This window comes from Dendrobates tinctorius, unplaced genomic scaffold (genome assembly GCF_039654945.1).
Source record: "Dendrobates tinctorius isolate UK_male_01 unplaced genomic scaffold, ASM3965494v1 ptg000103l, whole genome shotgun sequence".
NCBI lineage: Eukaryota > Metazoa > Chordata > Amphibia > Anura > Dendrobatidae > Dendrobates > Dendrobates tinctorius.
In genome coordinates this window covers 40,527,174-40,547,679 of record NW_027361771.1, presented here as the reverse complement: position 1 = coordinate 40,547,679, position 20,506 = coordinate 40,527,174, and the positions used below count along the sequence as shown (strand labels likewise).

Sequence of the window (20,506 nt, the reverse complement as noted above, 5' to 3'; positions counted from 1 at the left end):
TTGTTCAAGATTGTACTTGTTTTTTTGTTATGTATACCTTTTCACATGTAAAGCACCATGGAATAAATGGCACTACATTAATTAGGCCAGTGTGCTGCCTGTGACATCCAGCACAATCCAATAGCTGTGCAATCACCTAGTGTGAACTTTGTCAGCTGCAGTGTTTACTGATGTTGCACAGCAAGTCAGTTCTAGCACACACTGACATGTTTGTGGAGATGAGACTCCTACTCTTCGTATATATGTGAGGTGAATGCAAGGTGAAAGGTGAGAGGCCAGCTCTGCTTAATCTGTGGGATCCAACTTCAGACGCTCCATTGAGAATTACCAGTAGGAACAGAATACAGTAAACATGCATACACTGAGTCCCCATTCATGGTTTACCCAGCTGTAGTGGCTCTTCACATCTACACAGATACAGTACCAGGTTCAGCCATTGTGGCTATGTGATGGACTAATAATATCGGCTGAATAAAGTAATCAGTCATGCTTCTCCACAATCAACAGAGGTTTTCATGCTTTTGTGATCAGACTTCCTTTTGTCAGTCTATAATCCTTTTCTATACTTGAACACGTCACCTAGCAGATTATGTAAATTAAACATCCTCAGTGTGTAGCATTACTCAGTATGCAGAACTATTAATGGATTTTATATGGGGACAGCAAATCATGATGCCCCAGATGCTGGGAAGCTACAACTCCCAACATGCCCTGACAGCTGCATGCTTAGAGTTGTGGTTTCAGAACAGTTGACCAATATGACTTCAGTTTTCATATCTAAAGCAAGGGTGAAGCTGGAAGACTCAAGGATAATTTTGAAAGTCTACTAATCCACTAAAAACTTTCATTTTTCATGCATGGTATTTAAAGATGAGTAACTGCATAAAAATTGATACCCGATATCACACTCCATCACAACTGATTGCACCCATGCTCCTCCGTGGTCCTTTTTGCACCTGTCAAGAGACATCCCTTCTGGTATTAGTGACGTGACGGTGGTGACCACCATTAGAGTTTTGATCAGGGCAGATTCATCATTTCCCAATCCCATGGGTTTAAAAAAAAAAAAAAAAAAAAAAGGACGCTAGTAAATGACTGGACACCGAGTTACGGGAACGTATCCTGGAACACTATAGCTTCTCATGATGCAAACAACGTTTTATCAAATTATTACCCCTTTTAAAACTTGGCCCCCCAATATGTAACAGACGAGAGATGCAATATCTATTAGAGAGGCCTCCAGATTACAGTGGAGAAAGTAAAAGTCACACAAAATGTTAAGTGGACAGAGGGAGCTTTATTAAAATGAACATATCCTATAAAAAGTAACAGAAAATCGTATGTACAAATAAAGGGGGATTCTCAACGTAATCCACTTTGTGAGCTTCCGGCTCCTGGGTGCTCAGGACTATGGCGATTCTGGAAAGGAATGAAAAGTCACACGTTACAAGATGTGAGAAAAGAGGTTATGGTAGATTACTAGTTTATTTCACTACTTCCTGATGGTTGGGGGTCCATCTGGCAGGGCTCAGATGGATCCTCAACATAAAGGCATTAATGAGTAATTAAACAGCATGTTTTTTTATACACTGCAGTCAGTTTACCTGCCTGCATATCAGTGGGGTCTGGGTGGCGAGACCCTCCCTAATCATTCAAAAGTCCTCCGTGAAGCATGCAGCTCAGGTGTCAGGAATGTGCACACAGTGTGGCCTACAAATGAATAAAAAAAGAGCTATGGCTAGATATGTGCAATTCTCGGGACTTGTGAGTAGACATGAGCAAACATCGTCGGTTCCCTCATTCGGCAGAAGCTGCATCGGGAAGCCGGATACTTGGAGCGCTCCCTATAATCAGCTGATTGGCCCCGCAGCTGCATGTGTCGCGGCTGTGCGACAGTCACTGCACATGCATGGAGAGCCCAAAGGCCGGGACGTATGCAACTGTGGCACCGAACAGCTGATTATGAGTAACGCTCCAGGTATCCGGGTTCCTCAGGCAGCTATTCGGTAAGTGCTCTAGCTATTCCGATAAGGAGGGAGCCTAACATTCACTCAAGTCTACTTGTGGGCACTCTGTGGGAGGTCTAAGGTCCCAAACCCTCCCATCGAATTGCAAGCCAATGAAGGAGCTTTCAAGTAGAAAAAGAGAAATAGGGATTTTTGTGTACTCACCGTAAAATCCTTTTCTCCAAGCCAATCATTGGGGGACACAGAAGGGTTTTATGCTGCTTGCCACTAGGAGGACACTAAACCAGAAAAAAAGTTAACTCCTCCCCTGCAGTATTCACCCTCTCGCTGGATGAGTTTTCTCCAGTTCGGTGAAAAAAGGAGTAGGAGCATAAACAGTCAATAATAACCATAACTATGTCAAAACCTAAGAATGCTACAGTGAGCCAATAGGGTAAACAGGGTGGGTGCTGTGTTCCCCAATGATCTGCTTGGAGAAAAGGATTTTACGGTGAGTACACAAAAATCCCTATTTATCCTACGCCTCATTGAGGGACACAGACAGTGGGACGTCCTAAAGCAGTCCCTGGGTGGGGAGCATACATCTGCTAATACCCCAAGTACCACTGACTTAACATTGTGGTACTGCCGATTGCAGGATGCGTCTGCCGAGAGCTGCATCCGCAGAGGCCTGAGAGTCAGTTTGGTAATGTTTTGTAAAAGTATGCAGACCTGTTCTGCCGAGGCCTGGTGCCGAATGGTCCAATTGGCGCGCACTGAGCGGATAGAGTGCACCTTAATCCCTACTGGGACAGGTGCTTTCCTGACACGGTAGGATTCCTGAATCGCCAAGCGAATCCACCTGGCTAGCGTTGCTTTTGAAGCGGCTAGACCCATCCTATGCCCCTTTGGAAGTATGAACAGGGCATCTGACTTGCGGAAGGGAGCCGTCCACGAGATGTACCGTATCAAAGCCCTAACCACATCCAGGGTGTGGAGGGGCCTTCTCAATGCGATGGACCGATGCCGCACAAAAGGAAGGCAAAACAATTTCCTCATTGAGATGGAAAGAGGATACGACTTTGGGCAGGAAGGACAGGGACGTCCTGAGAACTGCCTTGTCCTGATGAAAGTTCAGGAACGGAGGGCGGCAGGACAGGGCCGCCAATTCCGAAACTCGTAATTGCCACTAGAAAGACCACCTTCCAAGAGAGGATGGTCAGTGGCACGTCCTGCAGCGGTTCGAAAGGAGCCTCCTGTAAGCCCCGGGAACCTGGTTAAGGTCCCATGACTCCAATGGCCTTCTATAAGGAGGCGCCACATGGGAGACTCCCTGAATGAACGTCTTGACCTGAAGTTTGGTGACAATTTTGCGTTAGAATAGCACTGACAAGGCCGAAATCTGGTCCTTGAGCGAGCCAAGCGTGAGGCCTGACTTTAATCCAGATTGAAGGAATTCCAATATGGCCAGAATGGAAAACACCAGAGGGGATCGACCATGATCCTTGCACCATGAAAAGAAGGTTTTCCAGGTGCGGTAATAGATGTGCATGGACACAGGCTTCCTAGCACTAATCATGGTGGAAATAACGTCATAAGAGAACCCAGCCTGTGCTAAAATCCAGGATTCAACGGCCACGCCGTTAAAGACAGGGCCCCGGAGTTCTGGTGGTAAATCAGGCCCTGAGAGAGTAGATCCATGCGATCTGGAAGTCGCCAGCGGACATCGGCGACTAGTATCAGTTCTGCGTACCATGCCCGGCGCCGTCAATCTGGCGCAACTAGGATCACTGGTACTCCCTCTGTTCTGATCTTCTTGATGACCCACGTAAACAAGGGAAGGGGGGGGGGGGGGGGGGGGGGAAGATGTACGGGAGCTGGAACCGGTGCCACGACAGAACTAGGGCGTCCGCTCCGATGGCGCATGGATCGCGCGATGAATCAAGGACCCTTGTTGTTTAATCTTGAGGCCATGAGATCCACATCCAGAGTCCCCCAACGATGACAAATCTGCTGAAAGACTTCCGGATGAAGAGACCACTCTCCCGAGGCAAGGCCCTGGCGACTGAGAAAATCTGCTGCCCAATTCTCTGTGCCCGGGATGTGGATTGCTGAGATGGGCGAATGGTTGGTCTCGGCCCAATGGAGGATGTGACTCACTTCGTGCATGGCCATCCTGCTCCGAGTACCTCCCTGGCGGTTGATATACGCTACAGCCGTAGCGTTGTCGGATTGGATCCTGATGGAGTGACCTGCGAGGAGATGGTGGAAACTCCGTAGAGCTAGTCTGATCGCACGTATCTCCAAGATGTTGATGGGGAGACGTGACTCTCGAGTTGACCAACGACCCTGTGCCATGTGGTGACGAAAGACCGCACCTCAGCCCAGAAGACTTGCGTCGGTGGTTACTACCAACCATTTTACTGGGAGAAAAGACCTCCCTTGACTCAGGGAGGACTTCAGTGTACAGCACTTGAGGGCTTGGCTGTCCCGCAGGGACAGAAGGAACCGACGGTCCAGGGAGAACAAGTTCTTGTCCCAAGCTAACAGCAACGCGTGTTGTAAGGGACGGAGATGGAACTGTGTGAATGGAACTGCTTCCAACGCTGCCACCATCTTTCCGAGAACTCTCATGCTGAAACGAATGGAGTGAGAAACCGGTCGGGAAAGAGTCCGCGCTGCCCGTTGTAAGGCTTGGGTCTTTTGTGGAGGGAGAATGACCAACCCGCGGGAAGTGTCCAAGATCATTCCTAAAAAGGAAATCTGCTGAGCCGGTTTTGGGAAAGACTTTTCGAAGTTTATCTTCCAGCCCAGGCGAGAAAGTGTATTTACTGTTATATCCACGGATTCCTCGCAGGCTGGAAGGGACGGACCCTTGATGAGCAGGTCGTCCAGATACGGTAACACCACCACTCCCCGAGAGTGGAGAATGGCCATGACAGCCGCCATGACCTTGTTAAAGACCCTGGGGGCGGTGGCAAGTTTGAAAGGCAAGGCAACGAACTGGAAGTGTTCCTCATGAATTGCAAAGCGCAGGAACTGCTGGTGGGACGGGCAGATCGGAATGTGAAGGTAAGCGTCCTTGATGTCGATGGATGCTAGGAACTCTCCTTTTTCCATGGAAGCGACAACTGATCAGATTCCATTCGGAATCGCCGTACCTTGACAAACTGATTTAACAATTTAAGATCCAGTATGGGCCGCATCGTCCCATCCTTCTTTGGAACCATAAAAAGGTTTGAATAAAAACCCCTGAACCTTTCGTAATGAGGGACTGGAATGATGACTCCGTCCCTTTGCAGAGCCTGAACAGCCCGAAGGAAGGCTCGTCTTTCTTGGATGGTGGGGACCGGAAAAAAAACGTGCCCGGGGGGGGAGGGGGCGCTAGTAGGCCGGGAAAGCCAGGGACTAGATTTTTAGCCTACCCGTGGTAAGCGCCGAGAGCAAGGGGGGGGGGGGCCCCCGCGAGGGGCGCCGGAGCACCGCTGCTGAGAAAGTCAGCGCCTCTCCCGGGGACCAGGACCCGACCCCATACCTCTACTCCAGTGCTCAGGCCTGCAGTCGCTGTCCGTGCCATCCATGCAGGTCTTCTCATCCTCCTGTGCTGATGTAGCAGATTCAGGGCATTCGGGAGCGCTGTAGGTAAGGTCCTCTGTCGGTCTCCATGCACTCCATGCTGCGCTTGGCCTCATATCTGTCCACCGTAAGGAATGATCGTCAGAGGAATCAGCCCAGTTCGTCGTAGGAAAGTGTACGGGGAGGTATACTCCGCGTGCTTGCCTGTTGTTGGTTCGGGGGAGAGCGGGACGTAGAAAGAAACAGTCGCCCCCTTCACTCCGTTAATTAAAAAATAAAAATTTACAGAAAATTGAAAAAAATAAATACGGTGGGGTCTGAAACCAGACCCAAGTGCCTCCTACAGACACTAAGAAAGAAAAAGAGAAATCTCATCCAGCGAGAGGGTGTATACTGCAGGGGAGGAGTTAACTTTTTTTCTGGTTTACTTAGTGTCCTCCTAGTGGCGAGCAGCATAACACCCACTGTCTGTGTCCCCCAATGAGGCGTAGGAGAGAAAAAAACAAGCTAAAAGGTTTAAACTGTGTTCCAAATTATTATGCAAAAAGAGTTTAGGAGTGATAAGGTTAGAATTTTTTTGTCATTTAAACTCATTGATGGTGATGTGTATCAGGGCTCTTTATATCACTGAAAGCAATTGCAGATACCTGTGCAAATTAGTTTGGCAGGTGTGTCCAAATAAAGGCAAGACTACTTAAGAAGGCTGTTCCACATTATTAAGCAGCCTACATTTTTTGCCAAAATGGGAAAGAAAAAGGATGTGTCGGCTGCTGAGAAGCAACAAATTGTGGAGTATTTAGGTCAAGGCATGACTACAATCAACATTGCCAAGACACTTCATCGTGATCATCGCACAATCAAGAAGTATGTAGCTGATTCCCAGCACACACGTGTGCGTGCTGATAAGGAAAAATTGAGGACTCTTTCCAACAGGCAATTGCGTCAGGTTAAAAGAGCAGCTGCAAAAATGCTTTGTCATAGCAGCAGACAAGTTTTTGAAGCTGCTGGTGCCTCCAACATCCCCCGAACAACAAGATGCCTTCAGAGGTTTGCAGCTGTGCGTAAGCCATCCTGTCGACCACCTCTATCCACTGCACACAAGCAGAAACGGCTCCAGTGGGCCAAACGATACATGAAGACTGACTTCCAAACTGTTTTGTTCACCGATGAGGGCCGTGCAACGCTCGATGGTCCAGATGGATGGAGTGGAGGATGGCTGGTTGATGGACACCCCATGAAAACACGGCTAAGGCGCCAACAAGGAGGAGGTGGAGTAATGTTTTGGGCTGGAATCATGGGGAGAGAGATTGTCGGCCCCTTTAGGATCCCTGAAGGGGTAAAGATGAACTCCATAATCTATGTGGAGTTTCTAAAACAGCACTTCCTGCCATGGTTCAAGAGGAAGAACCGTGCTTTCCACAGCAAGATCATTTTCATGCATGATAATGCACTGTCTCATGCTGCAAATAACACATCTGCATCTCTGGCTGCTATGGGCATAAAAGAGGACAAACTTATGGTGTGGCCACCATCTTCCCCTGACCTCAACCCCATTGAGAACCTCTGGAGCATCATCAAAAGGAGTGTCTATGATGGCGGGAGGCAGTTCACATCTAAGCAACAGCTCTGGGAGGGTATTCTGTCCACATGCAAAACAATTGATGCACAAACGATCCAAAAACTGACATTCAATGGACGAGAGAGTTCAGAAGCTTCTTTCCTATGTGCAAATGTAACATCACCTAGAATAAAGTTTTGACTTGAAAACTGTTTGATTTCATTTTGTAATAAGCTGATAATGCTTATAAGGTCACAATTGACCATTTTTTTGTTCAAAATAAAAAGGTTGAAAACTCTGCTGTACATAATAATTTGGAACATGCATTTTGAGTGTTTCTTATTTTTAAAAATATACTGTTTTCATAGGCAGTTTGTTCAAAAACAATGCAATTATACTAGAATATTAGATGACTGGAAAATAACAATGACTGCAATTCATATAGGTAATTTAGAGAAAATATGAGGAAATATTTTTTGCATAATAATTTGAAACACAGTGTAGAAGCCCTTTCACAGCAAGTTCATAGATTGCATTTTTTGTACTTTTTTTTCCTGCACCAAAAACCAGAGTGTTGAGCGGTTTTCCTGTGTACAATATGCTCGTTTGTGCTGCATTTTTTATGTTTTTTAGTGTTCTGACTTCGGTTTTTCACCCATTCATTTGAATGGGGGCGAAAAGTGCAGCAAAAATTTTAAAAGAATTGACATGCTGTGTTTCGGCAGAAATGCAGGTCTGAAGATACGAGTGGGGAAAAAACAAAAAAACACTGTACGCATCAGATTTCAGAAGTCTCGTCAATTAAGCTGGTACTGCAAAATGCTGTGCAAAATACACAGCAAAAATGCCATGTGAGAACATGCCCAAGTGCTTTGACTTCTCAGATTTTCTCCATACAGTGCTCCTGACCACCTGCTGAGCAGAGAGCCAAAACACAGCCCCATTCACAAAAATCCAACTGTGCACTGAATTCCAGCTCAGCAGATGGCACAGTCGAGGAGAGAACTGATGAACGCACAGTTGGCCCTTCACTCTGAAGGGATACTAATAAGCCAATATCTGCTAATGTAAACTAAGCTGCACAGATTCCACCCCAAATTTATACCTTTTCATTTTTTTCCCCTTTGGGTCTTCCTCCACACCACTGCTGATCTGTGCTGTGCTACCGTGCATGAACTACTGGAAATGAAACGCACAATCGGACAGTGACCCAATTATCTGCTTTATTTGCCGACAACTCCCAAAACCACAGAACATACATGTTTGGACACAAATATTGGGACACTCCTCAGTGAATTCAGGTTTTACCATTATCACGAGTATATAAAATTCCGGCCCCTCACCTTGCAGTCGCCTTTACTAACATTTCTGAAAGAACGTTCTATAGAGCTCAGAAACAAGAGTGGCCCTGAAATAGGAGGTCACCAGTGCAGCATGTCATGACATTTCTTATCTCCTAAATCTTCTACAATCAAATCTGAATACATTACTGAAAAGTGGAAGTGTTTAGAAGCCAAAGTGACAGATGACGTAAAGTTGCAGAGTAGTGTCTACGAGTGCTGAGGGGCATTGTACATAAAAGTCACCAAAGTTACGCTGAGTCAATAACTGCAAATCACCTACCTCCGCTGGCATTAACATCAGCACAAAAACTGTGCATCAAGAGCTGCAAGGCATGGGTTTCCATGGCCAGCCATCTGCATGAAAGCCTTACATCACCAAGCACAATGCCAAGCGTCAGATGGTGTAGTGTAAAGCCGCCACCACTGAACTCTAAAGCAGTAGAAACGTGTTCTATGGATTGATGAATCACATTTCTCCATCTGGCATCTGAGGAATGCCAGGAAACTGTTACCTGACTGACTGCACTGTCATGTTTGGGCAGGAGGGATAATGCTATAGGATTGGTTTACAGAGGTCAGCCTAGGCCCCTTATTTCCAGTGAAGGGGAATCTCAATACTTCAGCATTCCAAGACATTTTGGACAACTTTAGCTTCCACATTTGTGGGAACAGTTTGGGGAAGGCCCTTTTCTGTACAAGCGTGACTGTACCCCAGTGCACAAAGCACAGAATCCAGACCTCATCCCCTTCGAGGTGAATAAGAACAGATTCTGAACCCGGCCCTCTCATCTAACATCAGAGTCTGACCTCAATAAATGCTCTTATGGATTAATGGGCAAAAATTAGCACAAGCTCCAAAAACTGTTCTAGCTGCAGAATGGGGACCAGCTCTATATTACTGTCCACGGATGTAGAATGGGAGGTCATACGAGCTCCTGTAGGAGTAATGTGGAGGTGTCCCAATACTTGTGTCTAATTTCAAGTTAATACCAGATACTGCACCCCACAGGCAGCTGTACATATAATCCTTCAGGTTAGCTGCCAAAATTCATGCACTTGTGCAGGCAGAAGGCCATTCTCTAGCATTGCACTGCATTTTAGTTAGGATTCCACAACCCGTAACAATGTATGAACCTGGCAATGACAAGTGTACCACTGACTGACAGCCTCAAGCTCAGTGACCGACAGAGTCAGTGGTGCGCCCATCGCAAGGCTCGCACACAGAGTTGCGAAATTCCCATGAAAATCCTATACAGAATGCAGCTGGTGAGCTGAAAGAGAAATAAAAAGGGAGTCACAGGGTGCCTCGTTCTGCCCTGGTTTTCATCTTACCTTCTTTTTCTTCTTGTCTTTCTTCTTTCTCCTTCTTTCTGGGTCATCTTCTCTTTGTTTCTTCTTCTTTTTCCTGTGATCAGAATCTGATGGTGTTTCTGTAGAAGGCAGTAGAGTGAGATGGAGATCACCTCCTCGCCCATGACATACCCACACACATTATACAGACCTGGAGGAGCCGGCTCCTGTGTTCTGCTTGCTTTGTGTTTCTTGTTCTTTTTCTTTGGGGGCTGTATGTGCATTAGACGACAGTGTTCTGGAAGCTGAAGGAAGATGGAAGAACATAGATGAAGCAGAGCACAGTGCGATTTGAGTGTGCAAGCCCCAGCACTGCATGGATGTGGCTAATATACAGAAAAACTGGCCAAATTTCCACCCAATAAACAAGTAACCGGCCTTAGTGGCCCACCACCTCCATGGACAATATGATCTTGTCTCATATAGTCAGTGAGGACAGGTGTGGGTCCCATGATCAGGATCACAAGTTGATTTGAGAAACAATGCAGTAGACATAGCATTTATTGGGGTATCCTACAAGAAAGCCAGTCACTCCTATCACTTGGTAAGGACAGCAATGGCGTTTCACAAATACGCTTCCGCTCACCGGGCCTGCATGTAGTCTGAAGCCAGTTAGTAGTGCGCCAGTCAGAGGAGTGAAAGAATTCCCGCAGATCGGTGGCTTTTCAATTAAAGATCGGAGACTGCTATTATCCTGAGAGCCGGGGGTATCGATCATACCTACAAAGAGGACAAGGAGAAACGGAAATGACTGCTAGGATTAGGTCAGAAAGCACAGGTCATTTTCAGAATTGACTAGCCTCCACCAGCTACATAACACTAGAACTTTCACCCGCAATACATCATGTTGTGTGACACGGACCCCTCTGTCCAATGACTGATAACATTCTCCGACAGCTTGGATTCCTCCAGCAAAGGAAGAGGAAAGGGAGATGCAGGAGTATGAAGGGTTAAATTTCGGTGGCCACTATGGATTACACTTTCTGTTCAGCCGCTCTTCAATCTCCGAGAAGAGTTTATTAATCAGTGGGGACGGTGTTCGGGGGGGGGGGGGGGGTATGGGAGGGGGTCACAGCACCCGGACCCACAGTGATTAACACTATAGACACCGGCGTTATGGCAATTTAGGTTTCCTATTATATATCCTAAAACTCAACGTAGACAAAACTGAACTCATTATCTTTCCTCCATCTCACGTATCTTCCCTACCCGATCTATTATGGTAAATGGCTCTCTCATGCTCTCTCCCGCACCTGAAATCCGCTGCCTTGGAGTAACTTTTGACTCTGCCCTGTCCTTCAAACCGCATGTCCAATCTCTCGCCACCTCCTGTCGCCTCCAACTCAAAAATATTTCCAGAATCCGTCCCTTCCTGAGTCCTCAATCTACTAAAACTCTTGTACATGCCCTTATCATCTCCCGCCTTGACTACTGCAACACTCTCGTCTGTGGCCTCCTTGCCAACTCTCTTGCACCACTCCAGTCTGTCCTCAATTCTGCTGCCCGACTAATCCACCTCTCTCCTCCCCTGCCTCTCCCCTCTGCAAATCCCTCCATTGGCTCCCAATTCCCCAACGAATCCAGTTCAAACTACTAACACTGACCTACAAAGCCATCCACAACCTTTCCCCTCCCTATATCTCTGAACTAATCTCCCAATATCTTCCCTCACGTACTCTTCGATCCTCCCAAGACCTCCTACTCTCCTCCACACTTAGTCGTTCCTCACACAACCGCCTCCAAGATTTCTCCCGAATATCCCCTATCCTCTGGAATGCCATGCCTCAGCACGTCCGATTATCCACCACCCTCGGATCCTTCAAACGGAACCTGAAAACCCATCTTTTTAGAAAAGCTTACAAGTTACAATAACCATTCTGCCGCCTCACCACCGCCTGAGCTGCCGCCTCATCACCACCAGAGCTGCTGCACACCCCCGACCGTCTGTCTTTTCCCCGCTATCCCGTAGAATGTAATTCCGCAAGGACAGGGTCCTCTCCCCTCTGTACCAGTCTGTCACTGTAAATTTGTTGTGGAAATTTGTTCACTGTTAACGATATCTATAACCCCCATTCTCATGTACAGCACCATGGAATTAATGGCGCTATATAAATAATTAATAATAATAATATTTCATGCTTGATGTGAGGTCTGTGTCCAGGAGGCGGCCATCTTCACTAGTTCTCACGTATCGGCACAGATATATTCCCATTGTGCCTGACCCTTCAACTGCCCATGAAGCCTAGTAACCTGCTTGTGATATCAGGCACTGAAAAGTTCCTACTTTCCTTCTAAAACAGCTGATCAAATGGATGGTCATCACCGCCGAGTCTGCGAAAGCCGCAGTGTCATGACTCTCCCCTCTGACCAGGAGCAGGGCTTCTCCCTCCACAACATCCATACGCCTGGACAGTGGGCATTTTCACTTCTTACCTGGCAGGTCCGGAAGAAAGTTGCTGAGTTTTTCTTTGACTTTCTTGCCACAAAACTTCCCAAATGAATGTTCCAGATTGTAATGTAGAATAAGATTAACGCTGCCTGTGAGGTCAGAAAGCCCTGAAAGAGACAAATCAGAAAACACTAGAATCTAAAGGGTACAAGAGGATAACCACCCCCCACACACCATGGGGGCACCGATCCGCTGTGAACACAGCGATCCACTAGGGATAACCCCCCACAAACATATACCGGGAGGAACTGATCCACTAGGGATAAAACATACACATCCCGGGGACACCGATCCGCTAGGGATAAGCCCCCCACCCATAGACACCATGGGGCATCGATCTGCTTGGGAAAACCCCTCCACTCTCACTCCGCGATGGCACCGTTCCGCTAAGGATAACCCCACACACACACATCCCGGGGGGGCACCGTTCCGCTAAAGATAACCCCCCCACACACACTTACCCCGTGGGGGCACACTTTCGCTAGGGATAACCCCCAAAACACACACACCCCAGGGGGCACAGTTCTGCTAAGGATAACCCCACACACACACACCGGGGGTCACCGTTCTGCTAAGGATAACCCTACACACACACACACACACCGGGGGGGCACCGTTCTGCTAAGGATAACCCTACACACACACACACACCGGGGGGGCACCGTTCTGCTAAGGATAACCCCACACACACACCGGGGGACACCGTTCTGCTAAGGATAACCCCCCACACACACACCGGGGGGCACCGTTCTGCAAAGGATAACCCCCCACACACACACCGGGGGGCACCGTTCTGCAAAGGATAACCCCCCACACACACACCGGGGGGCACCGTTCTGCAAAGGATAACCCCCCACACACACACCGGGGGGCACCGTTCTGCAAAGGATAACCCCACACACCGGGGGGTACCGTTCTGCTAAGGATAACCCCCCACACACACACCGGGGGGCACCGTTCTGCTAAGGATAACCCCCCACACACCGGGGGGCACCGTTCTGCTAAGGATAACCCCCCACACACCGGGGGGCACCGTTCTGCTAAGGATAACCCCCCACACAGACACCGGGGGGCACCGTTCTGCTAAGGATAACCCCCCCACACACACCGGGGGGCACCGTTCTGCAAAGGATAACCCCCCACACACACACCGGGGGGCACCGTTCTGCAAAGGATAACCCCACACACCGGGGGGTACCGTTCTGCTAAGGATAACCCCCCACACACACACCGGGGGGCACCGTTCTGCTAAGGATAACCCCCCACACACACACCGGGGGGCACCGTTCTGCTAAGGATAACCCCCCACACACACACCGGGGGGCACCGTTCTGCTAAGGATAACCCCCCACACACACACCGGGGGGCACCGTTCTGCTAAGGATAACCCCCCACACACACACCGGGGGGCACCGTTCTGCTAAGGATAACCCCCCACACACACCGGGGGGCACCGTTCTGCTAAGGATAACCCCCCACACACACACCGGGGGGCACCGTTCTACTAGGGATAACCCCCCACAAACATATACCGGGAGGAACTGATCCACTAGGGATAAACATACACATCCCGGGGACACCGATCCGCTAGGGATAAGCCCCCCACCCATAGACACCATGGGGCATCGATCTGCTTGGGAAAACCCCTCCACTCTCACTCCGCGATGGCACCGTTCCGCTAAGGATAACCCCACACACACACATCCCGGGGGGCACCGTTCCGCTAAAGATAACCCCCCCACACACACTTACCCCGTGGGGGCACACTTTCGCTAGGGATAACCCCCAAAACACACACACCCCAGGGGGCACAGTTCTGCTAAGGATAACCCCACACACACACACCGGGGGTCACCGTTCTGCTAAGGATAACCCTACACACACACACACACCGGGGGGGCACCGTTCTGCTAAGGATAACCCCACACACACACCGGGGGACACCGTTCTGCTAAGGATAACCCCCCACACACACACCGGGGGGCACCGTTCTGCTAAGGATAACCCCCCACACACACACCGGGGGGCACCGTTCTGCAAAGGATAACCCCCCACACACACACCGGGGGGCACCGTTCTGCAAAGGATAACCCCCCACACACACACCGGGGGGCACCGTTCTGCAAAGGATAACCCCCCACACACACACCGGGGGGCACCGTTCTGCAAAGGATAACCCCCCACACACACACCGGGGGGCACCGTTCTGCAAAGGATAACCCCCCACACACCGGGGGTACCGTTCTGCAAAGGATAACCCCCCACACACACACCGGGGGGCACCGTTCTGCTAAGGATAACCCCCCACACACACACCGGGGGGCACAGTTCTGCTAAGGATAACCCCCCCCACACACACACCGGGGGGCACCGCTGTGCTAAGGATAACCCCCCCACACACACCGGGGGCACCGTTCTGCTAAGGATAACCCCCCCCACACACACAGCGGGGGCACCGTTCTGCTAAGGATAACCCCCCCCACACACACAGCGGGGGCACCGTTCTGCTAAGGATAACCCCCCACACACACCAGGGGCACCGTTCTGCTAAGGGTAACCCCCACACACACACCCCGGGGGGCACCGTTCCGCTAGGAAAAACCCCACACATACACCTAGGGGACACCGTTCCACTAAGGATAACCCTCCACACACATCCCAGGGGCACCGCTCCGCTAGGGATAACCTCACACAAACACCGTGGGCACCGCTCTGCTAAGGATAACCCCACACACACACACACACACACACACACACACACAACGGGGGGGCACCGTTCCACTAAGGATAACCACACACAAACATCAGGGGCACCGTTCTGGTAAGGATAACCCCACACACACCCCAGGGGGCACCGTTCGGCTAAGGATAACCCACACACACAGCGGGGGCACCATTCCGCTAAGGATAACCCACACACACACACCCCGGGGGGCACCGTTCCGCTAGGAATAACCCCACACATACACCCCGGGGGCACCGGTCCACTAAGGATAACCCTCCACACACCCCAGGGGCACCGTTCCGCTAGGGATAACCTTACACAAACACCGTGGGCACCGTTCTTCTAAGGATAACCCCCACACACACATACACACCGGGGGGGCACCGTTCCGCTAAGGATAACCACACACAAACATCAGGGGCACCGTTCTGCTAAAGGTACTGTCACACTAAGCGATATCGTTAGCAATATCGCTATAACTTGTGACATTATAGTGATATTGCTAGCGATATCGCTGTGTCTGATACTTACCTACAACCCGCTCCCCCGCTGGTTATCGCTGATCGCGCAAGAACGTTCAGGACCGCTTCTCGTCGTCAGCTTCCTGCGGCGCTTCCTGCTGTGACGACGAGCGACGCGTGGAGCCGGGTGGGAGGACGCAGGATCGCCTGGTGTGACAGATAAATAGCGACCCCAGTCCCCAGCAATGTCGCTAGTGAGATCTGCCTGTGTGGCAGCTCACTAGCAACCACTTAGCGATGTACCAGCGATCCTGACCGCGTCATATCGCTGGTCGGGATCGCTGGTACATCGCTAAGTGTGACAGTACCTTAAGGATAACCACACACACCCCAGGGGGCACCGTTCCACTAGGGATAACCTCACACACACCCCCCGGGGGCACCGCTCTGCTAAGGATAACCCCACACACACCGGGGGGGGGGGGGGGGCACCGTTCCGCTAGGGATAACCCACACACACCCCGGGGGGGCACCGTTCCGCTAGGGATAACCAGGGCTGTGGAGTCGGAGTCGTGGAGTCGGTGTCGGAGTTGGTATAAAATGGACTGACTCCGACTCCTAAAATATATAATAAATTGGGTACAGTAATTCAATGCAGGATGTGCTGAATATTTTTTCATAGGAGTTTGGGAAAGTTATGAAATGTCCTATAAATGGCTGTTATATTCCTGATCTAAGGCTACATTCACACACAGCGTTTTTCCTGTGTTTTTTGAGGATACGTTTTTCAGCTGCAAAAGCTGATCATCTTTTTAAAAAACTGCATCACCTGAAAGGTTTTTGAGCTCATAGATAATGTTTTCAATAGCAAAAGCAGATTAGAAATCTGCTCTATCTATCCATTTATCCATATCTGTCTATCCATATCGTATCTGTACCAAAAAGAATGAAAACCGGGTAGTACACCAATATATATTCTGTTCTATATAAATATCTTGATTATTGGATCATAAAAATGATTAAATGTCTGAGGTTCACATTGTACTACAATAAATTTTTCACTTAAATATAAGCAATATTTGTGGGAGTCGGAGTCGTGGAGTCGGAGTCGGAGTAAGGGAAATTGAGGAGTCGGAGTCGCAGGTTTGGCTTACCGACTCCACAGCCCTGGGGATAACCCCACACACACACGCTAGGGGGCACCGTTCCACTAGGGATAACCTCACTCACACACCCCGGGAGCACCGTTCCGCTAGGGATAACCCCACACACACACCCCGGGGGCACCGTTCCGCTAAGGATAACTCCCCCCACACACACACACCCCGGGGGCACCGTTCCGCTAGGGATAACCTCCCACACACACACGCCAGGGGGCACCGTTCCACTAGGGATAGCCACACAAACACCGGGGAGCACCGTTCTGCTAAGGATAATCCCCACACACACACACCGGGGGGGGCACCGTTCCGCTAAGGATAACCACACACACACCCCGGGGGCACCGTTCCGCTAGGGATGACCCCACACACACCCCGGGGGGCACCGTTCCGCTAGGGATGACCCCACACACACCCCGGGGGGCACCGTTCCGCTAGGGATGACCCCACACACACCCCGGGGGGCACCGTTCCGCTAGGGATGACCCCACACACACCCCGGGGGGCACCGTTCCGCTAGGGATGACCCCACACACACCCCGGGGGGCACCGTTCCGCTAGGGATGACCCCACACACACCCCGGGGGGCACCGTTCCGCTAGGGATGACCCCACACACACCCCGGGGGGCACCGTTCCGCTAGGGATGACCCCACACACACCCCGGGGGGCACCGTTCCGCTAGGGATGACCCCACACACACCCCGGGGGGCACCGTTCCGCTAGGGATGACCCCACACACACCCCGGGGGGCACCGTTCCGCTAGGGATGACCCCACACACACCCCGGGGGGCACCGTTCCGCTAGGGATGACCCCACACACACCCCGGGGGGCACCGTTCCGCTAGGGATGACCCCACACACACCCCGGGGGGCACCGTTCCGCTAGGGATGACCCCACACACACCCCGGGGGGCACCGTTCCGCTAGGGATGACCCCACACACACCCCGGGGGGCACCGTTCCGCTAGGGATGACCCCACACACACCCCGGGGGGCACCGTTCCGCTAGGGATGACCCCACACACACCCCGGGGGGCACCGTTCCGCTAGGGATGACCCCACACACACCCCGGGGGGCACCGTTCCGCTAGGGATGACCCCACACACACCCCGGGGGGCACCGTTCCGCTAGGGATGACCCCACACACACCCCGGGGGGCACCGTTCCGCTAGGGATGACCCCACACACACCCCGGGGGGCACCGTTCCGCTAGGGATGACCCCACACACACCCCGGGGGGCACCGTTCCGCTAGGGATGACCCCACACACACCCCGGGGGGCACCGTTCCGCTAAGGATGACCCCACACACACACGCCAGGGGGCACCGTTCCGCTAGGGATAACCCCACACACACGCTAGGGGGCACCGTTCCACTAGGGATAACCTCACACACACACCGGGGGGGGGCACCGTTCCGCTAAGGATAACCACACACAAACATCGGGGGCACCGTTCCGCTAAGGATAACCACACACAAACATCGGGGGCACCGTTCCGCTAAGGATAACCACACACAAACATCGGGGGCACCGTTCCGCTAAGGATAACCACACACAAACATCGGGGGCACCGTTCCGCTAAGGATAACCACACACAAACATCGGGGGCACCGTTCCGCTAAGGATAACCACACACAAACATCGGGGGCACCGTTCCGCTAAGGATAACCACACACAAACATCGGGGGCACCGTTCCGCTAAGGATAACCACACACAAACATCGGGGGCACCGTTCCGCTAAGGATAACCACACACAAACATCGGGGGCACCGTTCCGCTAAGGATAACCACACACAAACATCGGGGGCACCGTTCCGCTAAGGATAACCACACACAAACATCGGGGGCACCGTTCCGCTAAGGATAACCACACACAAACATCGGGGGCACCGTTCCGCTAAGGATAACCACACACAAACATCGGGGGCACCGTTCCGCTAAGGATAACCACACACAAACATCGGGGGCACCGTTCCGCTAAGGATAACCACACACAAACATCGGGGGCACCGTTCCGCTAAGGATAACCACACACAAACATCGGGGGCACCGTTCCGCTAAGGATAACCACACACAAACATCGGGGGCACCGTTCCGCTAAGGATAACCACACACAAACATCGGGGGCACCGTTCCGCTAAGGATAACCACACACAAACATCGGGGGCACCGTTCCGCTAAGGATAACCACACACAAACATCGGGGGCACCGTTCCGCTAAGGATAACCACACACAAACATCGGGGGCACCGTTCCGCTAAGGATAACCACACACAAACATCGGGGGCACCGTTCCGCTAAGGATAACCACACACAAACATCGGGGGCACCGTTCCGCTAAGGATAACCACACACAAACATCGGGGGCACCGTTCCGCTAAGGATAACCACACACAAACATCGGGGGCACCGTTCCGCTAAGGATAACCACACACAAACATCGGGGGCACCGTTCCGCTAAGGATAACCACACACAAACATCGGGGGCACCGTTCCGCTAAGGATAACCACACACAAACATCGGGGGCACCGTTCCGCTAAGGATAACCACACACAAACATCGGGGGCACCGTTCCGCTAAGGATAACCACACACAAACATCGGGGGCACCGTTCCGCTAAGGATAACCACACACAAACATCGGGGGCACCGTTCCGCTAAGGATAACCACACACAAACATCGGGGGCACCGTTCCGCTAAGGATAACCACACACAAACATCGGGGGCACCGTTCCGCTAAGGATAACCACACACACACACCCCGGGGGCACCGTTCCGCTAAGGATAACCACACACACACACCCCGGGGGCACAGTTCCGCTAGGGATAACCCCACACACACACGCCAGGGGGCACCGTTCCACTAGGGATAGCCACACAAACACCGGGGGGCACCGTTCTGCTAAGGATAATCCCCACACACACACACCGGGGGGGGCACCGTTCCGCTAAGGATAGCCACACACACACACCCCCCCGGGGGGCACCGTTCCGCTAAGGATAACCACACACACACACACACACACACCCCCCGGGGGGCACCGTTCCGCTAAGGATAACCACACACACACACACACCCCCCGGCGGGCACCGTTCCGCTAAGGATAACCCCACACACACACACCGGGGGGCACCGTTCCGCTAAGGATAACCACACACACACACACACCCCCCGGCGGGCACCGTTCCGCTAAGGATAACCCCCCACACACACACCGGGGGCACCGTTCCGATAAAGAAATAACCCAGTGACAGATTAGAGCCCCCCCACCCTGGAGACACTGCTGTGCCCGGCACAGACATGACGGTGCCCTCCTCACCAGCAGGGTACGGCCCCCACCAATGCCGTGCTCCGGTTCAGGACCGGTTTCGGTAACTGACACCCTCCGTGTAATGGCTCGGGCTAGGAGACAGTAACAGCAGGTCGCCGGGCACAGAACACGGCAGTACCCACCTGGCAGTTCTCGGAGCAGGTAGAAGGGACCAGACGAGCGCCGGGCTCCTTCATCCCCAGCAGGACCTGCAGACAGTGACGGCGGAGGCGGCAGGGGAGGGCCGGGAACTAACGAGTTGGGCGCCCCAGAGACGGGATGAGGTTTACCTGCCCCAAACCCAACGCCGCCCCCAGAGACAACCGCCGGTACCCCCGGCCCAGAGGAGAGTGTCGGTGGCGGATCGGAAGGGACAAACAGTCCAGAGAAGCCCTCCATCATCTTGCACTGATATCCAGCCAATCAAACACAGCCTCTTTCTGACGAGCGACCAATTGGAACATTATGCTAAGTCCCGCCTCCTGCTCCCGCAAGTTGAGAGAATCTCCTAGCCACATCCGGTGGGCCGAGCCTTCTTTTCCTCCAGCCAATGACCATGCGCGCCTGCTAGTCTCCGCGCACAGGCCTTTCTCGGTCCTCATTCGTCACTGTCACCGCCC

The 20,506-nt window shown here is 51.7% G+C and overlaps 1 protein-coding gene across 7 annotated transcripts; it reads right to left on the bottom strand.

The window, feature by feature from the left end:
- Nucleotides 1–1,277: 1,277 nt before the first annotated feature.
- On the bottom strand, nt 1,278–20,364 carry MED19 (mediator complex subunit 19). 7 transcript variants are annotated; one of them, XR_012234589.1, is made up of 8 exons: nt 20,030–20,363; nt 12,207–12,329; nt 10,360–10,493; nt 9,925–10,018; nt 9,756–9,853; nt 8,186–8,256; nt 1,605–1,710; nt 1,278–1,419 (listed from the first exon to the last, which is right to left on the bottom strand). XR_012234589.1 is itself a non-coding variant. In XM_073588274.1 (7 exons), the coding sequence occupies exons 1-7, from the start codon at nt 20,286–20,288 to the stop codon at nt 1,317–1,319; spliced, it is 882 nt and encodes a 293-aa protein (XP_073444375.1). In that variant the 5' UTR covers nt 20,289–20,364; the 3' UTR covers nt 1,278–1,316. The 7 variants fall into 7 exon arrangements, 2 of the variants coding, with proteins under 2 accessions (XP_073444375.1, XP_073444376.1); XR_012234590.1 differs by having other exon boundaries at nt 1,609–1,710; XR_012234591.1 differs by lacking the exon at nt 8,186–8,256 and having other exon boundaries at nt 20,030–20,361.
- Nucleotides 20,365–20,506: the final 142 nt, after the last annotated feature.

Bases quoted from the DNA above. Each gene is read 5' to 3' on its own strand.
- MED19 (XM_073588274.1), bottom strand. From the start codon at position 20,288: ATGATGGAGGGCTTCTCTGGACTGTTTGTCCCTTCCGATCCGCCACCG. The intron at 12,330-20,029 runs GTGGGTACTGCC...TGTCTCTTTCAG, and splicing joins CCTGCTCCGAGAACTGCCAG to GGCTTTCTGACCTCACAGGC. The intron at 9,854-9,924 runs GTCTGTATAATG...TGCCTTCTACAG, and splicing joins ACAGGAGCCGGCTCCTCCAG to AAACACCATCAGATTCTGAT.